The 11,214-nt window shown below is 33.7% G+C and overlaps 1 protein-coding gene across 2 annotated transcripts in view; it reads left to right on the forward strand.

Moving 5' to 3' along the window:
• Nucleotides 1-2,784: 2,784 nt before the first annotated feature.
• Nucleotides 2,785-11,214, forward strand: part of SPAG6 (sperm associated antigen 6) — a 45,686-nt gene continuing 37,256 nt past the window's right edge. The window contains exons 1-3 of one of the 2 annotated variants that reach the window (XM_023533118.1): nt 2,785-2,836; nt 6,116-6,282; nt 9,723-9,906. In XM_023533118.1, coding sequence (XP_023388886.1) covers nt 2,785-2,836; nt 6,116-6,282; nt 9,723-9,906 — 403 coding nt within the window. Of the gene's footprint in view, nt 2,837-6,114; nt 6,283-9,722; nt 9,907-11,214 lie in introns of those variants that run through there. The other variant, XM_011364410.1, reaches the window with a different exon arrangement.

The raw sequence follows: 11,214 nt of genomic DNA on the forward strand, positions 1-11,214 counted from the left end.
CCTCACCGAGTCCCACAGCCGGGAAGTGGCAGAACCCGGATTTGAATCCAGTCAGTCTCCCTCCAGATACGTACCTCAGTCTGTTGTCTTTCAAAATAGGCAGGAATGTAACATGCAGGGCAAGTGATTCCTTGTTTTCCCCAGCATGAAGCTTCTTTTATAGTTTCATTGGACCCCAAACAGAATGCCTGAGTCAGATGGTAACACTGACAGTCAAAGGCGAATTCTTTGCTGTGTATTGGTTAATTGTGTGTGGAAATCACTTCTTCCAAAACTTGAATAAACTACAATGGCAATTTCATAGTAAATGGTCATATAGAAAGCAGTTTAGATAAAAATGAAACATATTGTTGGAATTTAAATTTTTAAAGCTTTGCAAAATTTACAATAATAAATCTTTAACATATTTTATAAGTTTATGATAATTTTGAAAAAAATTGGAAAGTAAAAAATATATATAGTAGAAATCACTCATTTTAAATCTAAAAATAACAAAAGGGCATCAAAGGACACTATTAAGAGAGAAAAAAGACAGCTCACATAATGGGAGAATATATTTGCAAAGCATCTCTGAAAAGAGATTAATATCCAGAATATATAGAAAACCCCTGAAATTCAACAAACAACCTCATTAAAAAATGGCCAAAAAATTAGAATAGACCTTTCTTCAAAGAAGTTATACAAGTGGACAAAAATATGTGAAAAGATGCTCAATATCACATTATTAGAGAAAAGCAAATCAAACTATAATGAGATAGCACCTCCACACCTATTAGAATGGCTATTATAAAAACAACAAAAAGTAAATGTTGGTGAGAATGTGGATAAATTGGAACCCTTGTGCTTTGCTGGTGAGACCATAAAATGGTGCAGCCACTGTGGAAAACAAGTTTGGTGGTTCCTCAAAAAGTTAAACATAGAATTACCACTTGATCCAGCAATTACACTTCTGGTTAAACTGAAAGGATTGAAAGCAGGGATTCAAATGGATACTTGTACACCAATATTCACAACAGCATTATTCACTACAACCAAAAAGTGAAATCAACCTAAGTGTCCATCAACAGATGAACAAACAAAATGTGTTGTATACATACAATGAAATATTATTAATCTTAAAAAGGAATGAAATTCTGATACATGCTACAATAGATGAAACTTGAAAATGTATTAAGTGAAATAAGCCAGACAAAAAAGGACAAATTTTATATTATTTCATTTATATGAGATATCTACAGTAGAAAAATTCAGAGAGACAGAAAGTAGAATAGAGGTTAGCAAGAGCTGGGGGTAGAGGAGAATGGGAAGTAATTGATTCGGACAGAGTATCTGTTAGTGATGATGAAAATTTCTGGAAATGATAGTGGGTGATGGTTTATACAACACTGTGTATGTATTTAATGCCACTGAATTGTACACCTAAAAATGGTGAAAATGATAAATTTTATGTTATATATATTTTGCCACAATAATAAATAAAATTTAAAAAGTTAGAAAACAAAGAAGATAAGTAACCAGGGCAACCAGAAATCTTTACCATAACTTAAATGGGCCCAAAGGCCCAGTTTGCAGACACTTTTTTTTTTAAATTAAGTTTACTGGGGTAACATTGGTTAATACAATTATATAATACAATTATATAATTTAACATCTGTACATTCTATCGTGTGTTTACCACCCAAAGTCCAGTTTCCTTCAGCTACCATATATTTGATCCCCTTTACCCACTTTACCCTCCCCCTACCCACCTATATTTGACTCCCTTTAACCCGTCTACCTCCCCCATTCTCCCTCACTTCCTACCCTCTGGTAACCACTAGTCTATTGTCCATGTCCATGAGTCTCTGTTTGTTTGTCCTGTTCCTTTGTTGCTTTTAGGTTTATATCCCCCATATAAGTGACATCATGTGATTTTCAACTTTTTCTGTCTGGCTTATTTCGCTTAGCATGATTATCTCGAGTTCCATCCATGTTGTCGCAAATGGCTGTATTTCATCTCTTCTTATGGCTGAGTAATATTCCATTATATATATGTACCACAGCTTCTTTAGCAAATCATCTATCGTAGGACACTTTGGTTGTTTCCATGTCCTGGCCACTGTGTGCAAATACTTGTTTTAAAGAAACAAAGTTGAGATGTTAAATATCTTTATAAACAGAAGATTGAGATAATATGTATATAAATTATATACATAGAGTATGAGAATGAATGGGTGATATTTTTGTCTTTGGAAATGTTTGACATTTTCTTCCTGATTTATTTATATATGGAGTTGCCATGCAAAGTCAAAGTAATTAGGCCTATGTTGCATTAAAAGGAATTAAAGGAAAGAGTTGTGATTCTTTCCAGGCTATTGTATAATCTCCTCCATTAGATTATTAGTTTCTTGAGAAGAGGAACTGCCTTAACTCATGAGTAGTCTTATTCTTTGCCATTTGTAAACCTTGATCTGTTTTTTGAATGAATGATTGTGGACAGGATAAGCAAGGTTATTTTTGGCATAACTGGATTGCAGTGTAAATATTAGCAGCAGTGTCTCCGGTATGGCACTGGAACAAGAGAAATAGAAAAGGAACTCAAAGTTATAAAGTTGGAGGAGGGGGAACATTGTAAAGATTCATTCTATAAGTTAAATTTCAGAAATAGTTTCACATCATTAGATAGTACGTATTGTCTCCTTCAGTGGGGATCTCAATGAAGTCATTAGCTGCTCCTAGAGATCTTGTGTATCAGATATCGTAGCAACTGTTCAGACTGCTGTAATTTATGGACTCTAAATTTTCATGCATTCGCTCACCAAGGATCAGTCATTATGGATTCGTAATGGACGGGCAGGTAAGGGGAAATTTCTTTTTATGTTATATATACTACCTCTCTCTGTCTCTCTGTCTCTGTATCTGCCTTTCTGTCTCTGTCTCTGTCTCTCTCTGTCTCTCCCTCTCTCAGTTCTTTTTGCATTATCTGTATTTTTAGGACAAACCTGTAATTAGAATAACAAAGTCTCCATGCTTAATCTGTGTAAGAGATGAAAACATGTCCCTGGGGACTAATGATTATGAAGCACTAAGAGGCAATTCAAGGACTAGAAATTTGGGGCAATATTTTCTTTAATAAGAATGACCTTATTCAAACAAAGACATTTTAAATGGAGGCTTTAGCTTTTACTTTTATAGGTTCAGAGACTTAATTTTTTTCTAAATCCTCTTCATGCTACTGTCTGAACTAAGGAATATAGGAAAAGTATGATAGAGTAGAGTGTTTGCATAGACGCCTACCTTGGATATAGAAGGAAATAGAAGGAAAGGATTGTGTGTAATTTTATTTACATTATTTTTCCTGGGCCAGACTCAGTAGCAAAATGGAGGAGAATATATATAAAGAAGAAAATTCCTTTGAGTATATGGATAAGCAAAATAGCTTTTTGGAGGTAGAATATTTTACTGTTAAAATTACAAACTAAAATTTTCCAAAATTGAGAGACTTTTGATATATTACATAAATGCCATAATAAACACTTATAATTAAATATTATAGACCTAGACAGATGAATCCACTCTTCAAATTCTTAACATAAAAGTTCTAAGTTCTTGAGATTTTAATTCAAAATATCTAGGTTAAATACCCCAATATGGATTGATTTTCCAATTATACTTCAAAAAGCAATAAGACACTTCCTTCACATAAATTTTTCAGTGAGAAAAAAAGGAAATAATGGAATCATCAAGGAAAAACAACATGAAACAATTGTGATTCTTTTAAAACTATTCCTTTTCTTATACTTTATGTTTTTGGCCTTGGGCTCATTAATGTATTTATTATAAAATTTTAAATATATGTTAACAAATTTAGCTTTTCTTTTTTTGAAGTATTGACTTATTTTAGTTAAAATAATGCCTATTATTACATGTGTCAAGTTATATTCAACAATAACAACAAATAACAACCCAACTTAAAAAAAAAAAAAAAAAAGACATTTTAACAAAGAAGATATACAAATAGCCAATAAGCACATGAAAAAGACATTCACCATCATTAGTGCTAGGGAAATGAAATCAAAACCACAATGAGAAACCACTTCGCAGCTATTAAGATGGCTATAATAATAAAAAAAGAAAAAGGAAAATAAGAGTTGGTGAGGATGTGGAGAAATTTGAACCCTTGAACTTTGCTGGTGGGAATGTAAAGTGGTGCAGCCTTGTAGAACCGTTTAACCATTCTTAGACAGTGATGATAATTACACAACATTGTAAATGTAATTAATACCTCAGAATTGCACATTAAAAATGGTTAAAATGTTATGTGTATTTACCACAATTAAAAAACTAAAAAAAAAAAAAAAACAAATCCAGAAGAGATTGGCAAATTGTTTTAAATCTAACTTTCTAGAAAGAATCCATATTAACTTTGGTAGTAATTCTAATACCTTATTCTGTGCTTTAAACTTTTTGTTGTGAGGTACTTCAGAAATTATCTCTATACACAGTATAATAATAAAAGCAGCACGTATGAGCGTAGACTTGTTGATTTCTCTAACAGGAGCTTTGGCATGGGCATGAGAAGGAGTGCTTCATGGCTGCAAAGTTAACTGGCCTGAGTAGGGTTCAAATTCGCCACTGTGGCCTCATATAAGATGAACCAACCAAGCCAACTTAAACATAAAAATAATCACTAAGTGAAGTTTTAAATTATGAAAAGCCACATTATTAAATGTATCTGTGATAAGCATCATTATTCTCTGTTTATGTTATTTGGCAGTACTATTTATCTTATTTTTGTCTAATCTAAGTGTTATTATAAATGTTTTCCTTTTATTCTACTTAATGTTTCTGGATATAACATTATAAAAGAATACTGGTAATGCTTGTCTTTATAGATCACTGGGTTATGTTTTTATGGAAAATATGTAATAACATCCCATTGGATAAGCTTTACAAGTAAGTCATGTAAAGTTTGGAAAGTCACGGGGCACTTCATTCCAGTTTGAGCCATGCCATCATCTTTCTTGTGATGCCACCATCAACCTTAGACTAAAAGAGCATCATTAAAGCACAGATAGCAGTGGACTATTTTATAGTAAGGCAAAATTAATATAAAGGGTTGGAATATCCAATAAAATGACCAAAATGCAATTATTATTTGTCTCCCTTTTCTCACCTCGATTTTTAACACATATTATTTATTTAGCAATTATCAGTAATGTCAGAATTTCTAACCTTGCTCCATCATTTATTGGTTGCATGATGATTTCCTTAAACTTTTTCAACCTCCATTTTCTCATTTATAAAAGAGACATAATAATAGGGCCTACTTCATAGATTTGTTATGAGAGCTCACTGAATTAATATGAAAAATAAGTCCTTAAAACAATGTATGTGTATAAGTGCTCCATAAATATAAGCTACTTTTATTATTTTTGTTGTGATAATGATATACCTGCTATGTAGTCAAACCTAGAGTGAATATTATGAGAGCTAGTAATACGATTTACTTCCTTATCTCAACGAATTTATTTATTTGGAGATAATGTCAGAAATCTGATTTGTGGCCCTTCATGAATGCGAGGTCCTAGCCAAATGCTCTTCTTAGCTCCCTGGGCTCTGAGATATATCCTGATAAAATTTCTGCAATAAACTCCAAGTTCACTTGGAATCAGAGGGAAGACCAAACACAAGACTTCATTGAGAGAAAAGGGTGTGAACTGAGCCCTGAAAGACAGGATTTGCAAAGGCTGGTGGGGAACTCTATCCTCGCTGCCCCCTCCACCCTTCCGCGTCCTGGGCATTAGCCATGTGCTTCGCGACCCTTCTCTGCGTTCCTCAGGACAGCCCTGTTAGGTCACACAGCTAGTGTTTGCCAAATCAGGGATCTAAACTTTTATCCGACCCCAGAGCCTTTCTTATTTTCATGTTATACTGCTTCTTTGATAATTACAGTTTGTGTTATTCTGAATCTTGGCCAGTTGTATGCTTCTAAATATCCCATTTGTTTTCAGTGGATAATTTTTTTTTTTTCACTGATTTTCCCCTTAATTTTCTTACCTATATGTATGCCAAATTGTATGTTCACTTTTTAATTTAAATTTTGCTGATTTCTGTCTTTCATAATTTAACTCAGGTGTAATGTCTTTGCTGAGACCTCTTCTTCTGGATGTGGTCCCAACAATTCAACAGACTGCTGCTTTGGCTCTGGGGAGATTGGCTAATTACAACGATGACCTAGCAGAAGCGGTTGTGAAGGGCGACATTCTCCCACAGCTTGTTTATTCACTGGCAGAACAGAATGTAAGATTTAAAAAATATATGTCGTATGTTTTTTGTTTTGTTTCGGATTTTTAAAAATTTGATATTTTGGATACAATTGCAAGCTTGTAGGCATTAGAATTATTAAGATGTTAATATATCTTCAATTCTTTGAACTACATATAATATCTTTAGGGTATTCTACTTTGGGGTTGGTCTGTAGTGGGTTTTTTTTTTTTTCCATTATTGTTACTATAAGGAGAAAATAGATTAAAAAATGTTAACGGAATTATGCATAGAGCAGTATTTCTGTGTTTTGGGGTATTCATTACAGGATCAGTCTTAGAAAGGTATATGAAGCCCTAGGCAAACAAAAAGTTGTTTTCAGCAATCTCTATATACAGGTGAAACCTGGTTAATGGCAACTGTAAGAAACAGCTCTAAAGCAAGGGGAATTCTCCAACAGGAAGGAGAATGAGTGTAAGGGAAGGTTTGATAAAGCATTCTGACCAAGTGTGCAAGCATGTTAGCCACTTTAAAGGCCATCTAAGAGTGCCCCAGCTTTCCCCTCCTGTCTGGTTCCACCTGTTTCTGTGCAGTGCCACGTAACAATAGTTAGGGACCTTCCCATTGCTAGGGTCTTGGACTGTTCATTCTGTTCTGCTAGTTTATCATAACCTAGTGATATATCTTTCTTGATACATCTTTCAAATTAATTCCTAGTTGTGCGACCAAAGGACAGACAATCCAATTAAAAATAGGCAAAGGAATCGAATAGACAGTTATCCAAAGAAGATGTACATATGGCCAAGAAACATCAGTCATTTGGAAATGCAAATAAATGCCACAATGAGATAGCACTTTGCTTACTTAGGATGGCCATAATAAAAAACAAAAAAAGGAAAATAATAAGTGTTAGTGAAGATGCGGAGAAATTGGACCCCCCTCATACGTTGCTGGTAGGAGTGTAAAATGGTGCAGCTGCTGTGGAACAGCTTGGCAGTTCCTCAGGAAGTTAAACATAATTACCAGATGACACAGCAATTCTACCCCTAGTTATATCACCAAAAGACCTGAAAACAGGTGTTCAAACAAAACTTGTACACAAATGTTCATGTTCATACCAGAATTATTCACAATAACCAAAGGAATGACTGAGTAAACAAAATGTTATATATATATATATATATACACACACACACACACACACATACAATGGAGTATTATCAGTCATAAAAAGGATGAAATACTGATAATCCTACAAAGTGGATGAACCTTGAAAATGTTATGCTAAGAGAAAGAAGCCAGACACAAAGGCTACATACTGTATGATTCCATTTCTATGAAATATCCAGAATATGCAAATCCATAGAGATAGTAACAGATTGGTGGTTGCCCAGGGATGGGGGAGAGGGGAGTGAGGAGTGGCTGCTCAACACATATGGGGTGAGAAAAATATTCTGGAACTAGACAGGTGATGGTTGCACGACATTGTAAATGCGCTAAATGCCACCGAATTGTATACTTTGATGAAAATGAAAAATTTTATGTTATGTGTATTTTAGCAGAATTTAAACTACCCCACAAATCCTAATTGTTTACAAATGTGCCTTATTTTATAGATTAGAGAGTCATTTACTCATGACTTTTATCTCTATGAGGAGTCACAGAAATTTTATTTTTCTTGTTGGTGTTCCTTCTATCATCAAATACTGGTAGACTTTCTTCTTCCTGGACTCTTAGCTCCTTTGAGGGCAGAGTTCGTGTTTTGATATTCCACATAGAAGGTTCTCTAGAAGTTTTCTAACTGTCAATGAACGTCTACTAGTTGTACAGAGACAAAAAATAGTAGGGCAGAAAAGTGAGGAGAAAGCGAGAATGTGAAGCATTATTCACAAGCTTCTGTCTCCTTCGCCTACTAGTCCTTTTACTCATTTCTCACAGGAGACTTCATCTCTTTTAATGAGGTACAATTCTGGTTTTGCTTTTGCTTTTAAGGAAGTTCTTTTGGTGAGGAATGGGAAAGAAAGGAATTTGGGGAAGTGGAAATTAGGAGAAAGGGGGAATGAGTTCAGAAAGTGTGAATTATAGGCACTGTAGTTAGTAGTGACGATTGATGCCCAATAAATTGTCTGTGAATTCGAAAATTCTGCAATATAAAAAGTCAAATTAGCTTAAGGTAATGACAAGAAATGCATCATTATTATTTTTCTACAATTATAAGAAAATAATCTTGGAAGGCTACTTTAAATTCTATTTTAATTTTTACAATAAATTAGTAGATATTTGGTTACTGACATATAAAATTAGACTTTACAACAAATATTTTAATATCTATATGTTACATTTATGAAACTAAAAAAATATATAAAATCAAAATATCATGACTAGCAGCATGGCATATTTCTTATACTATCAATACATACCAAGTTTTGGGATTTAATAGGTTAAAAATATACTTGATGTATTTTTTCTCTTCTATAATTTTTATTGTAGCTTAATATTTTAGCCTAAGTAAATATAATGCTTTCAAAACAGGTGTTATAGTCACCCAATCATATTTTAGTAGTCACTGTAAAGAAATAGAAACTTAAAATCTAAAATAGGGGATTAACTGAGTTCTATTAATAAAAGGAAGAGTTAGGAGACCATTACTGTGTCATTATATGAACCATAAAACCACAGGGAGTGTTATAGCTAAATACTTCCTAAACATTTAATATTTTTAGCTATTTAATAAAATTGTCTTTCAGTTTTATTTCTTAATCTGATAAATTTATATATATAATATTGTAAATATGAAGCATTACTTAAAATTCACATAATGGTAAGTCGTATGTATTTACCTTTTTAAAAAAGCATTTCTGAAAATAAGATAAATAACATATCCCATTGTTTGGCTAGTTTATTTGCCAGGAAAAGTTTTAAAATGTATTATAAATGTTTTGCCTTCATGTTTATCCAATGATTGGTAAGTGCATCTCAAAACATGGTTGTTATTTCAGGATAACTTAGGACACCAGAAAGATTAGTTGAGGTCACGAAAGGCCTACCATGCTTAGAGACTGAGGGCAAATAAAGGAAACGGATTTGTCAGCTGACAATTTAGTTGCACATGCTAACAATCTAAGAGTTCCCATGGGTCAAACAAATACCTTTCAGTGAATGCAGATACATAAAATCTCATTATTTTATAAATTTGCAGGAAATATAATATTTTATTTTGTAAATGCGTGTTTTAGAATAAAACATTCAAAATGAAATATAAGACTTACATTGTTCAGTTACTGGCCAGAAGCAATGGGGAATTGCTTTTGCAAAAATTGCAAAAGATTTTGCAGGATGTTTTTCATCTTTTGTATTTAAACGCTGTTGAGGTTTATTATAGTAATGTCATTTTTACATTGGTTTTCGTCTATTTTAACTTTGGGTTATATAAGTGCTCAACTCACTTTGGGTTTTTATCTATTTTATCCTTGTAGCGTTTTTACAAGAAAGCAGCTGCCTTTGTGTTACGAGCAGTTGGTAAACATTCCCCTCAACTAGCTCAGGCCATAGTCGATTGTGGAGCACTGGATACGCTGGTGATATGCTTGGAAGATTTTGACCCTGGAGTCAAGGAGGCTGCAGCCTGGGCACTTGGATATATTGCAAGACATAATGCAGGTAACGGAGCGTATTTTAACATAAGATTATTTAAGTTTAGATTTATTAGGTAAATCTGGTTTTGCTTAGTAAATCATAAGTGAGGTTTTCATGATGTTTATATATATTATCAGAGATAAAGTTTGAACGATGGCTAAGTCGTTTGGATCACAAATTTACAAAAACCTATGCATTTCAGTCTTTATCTTTTCTCTTTAGCCAAAGAGAAATTTGAAGACAGAAAGAGAAAGGGGGAGAATGCGGCAAATGAGATATTGATTAGTTCTCAAAGACCTCGGTAAATGGTTCAGTTAAGAAATTATTTTAGTTTGTCACCCCTCAGGGTACATTGGGTCTCCACTCTTACTTGTAATAAGGTGTTCCAAACTAGCCAGGGGCCATATCATATGAATAGTAATATTGAAAAGATGTGGACATGATAACTTTCTAGAACGTATTTGTACTCAGAGCATATTGGGCAGGAAGAGGAGAAAGAGAAATAGCACCTTGTCTTATAAACTGACAATGACAGTTCAGTGAAGTCATCAAGAAGGGACCTGGACCCCTTGTGCAAAGGTTGCGCTGACACACCCACTTAGTGATAAGTACATAGGGAATAAAAGTGCCCCCACCACTTTACAGAAATTGCTAAGTAATATGAATCTCAAATAACACAATAAGAATTTACAGTTTAATAAACATATGTAAAAATGATCAACTTCGGTAGTAATGAAGAATTGCATATTAAAACATGAGTGAACATATGTTTTCCCATCTAGTTGGGAAGAAAAGAGTAAAGCAGAAATCCAGCCAAGTGGTTAAGAGCATTAGAAAGGTTGAGTTTGAGTCCAGGTTCTACCACTTAGCTGCTATGTGACACTGGACACGGCTTTTAAACTTTCTGAACATTAACTTCCTCATCTGTAAAAAGAGGATAATTAAAAGTAGCTACTTCGGGGATTTGTTGTGAGGATGATGAGATGATATATGTGAAGCACTTAGACCGGTGTTTGGCACATGGTAAATATTCAATAAATGAAAGATATTAGTATTAATACCGAAGGTTGGAGAGAACATGATGATGTTTATGCCCATTGGTGGAGACACCACAAATTGTATAATCCTGTGGAACGTAGTTTGGTAAAACTAAGTCATGAAAGAGTCCATGGTTATGCCAAAAAGCCTGCCTTGGGAATTCATCCTAAAGAACGAATTCCACAGAATGAAAAATTATATTCATGCAAATGTTATTGTAGCATTATTTGTAATACCAAAAAACTTCAAACATATGGCAGGAATTTAGAGGTTAAATTATGATAGTTTACTTCA

The sequence above is a fragment of the Pteropus vampyrus genome, unplaced genomic scaffold, assembly GCF_000151845.1.
Source record: "Pteropus vampyrus isolate Shadow unplaced genomic scaffold, Pvam_2.0 Scaffold96, whole genome shotgun sequence".
Taxonomy (NCBI): Eukaryota; Metazoa; Chordata; class Mammalia; order Chiroptera; family Pteropodidae; genus Pteropus; species Pteropus vampyrus.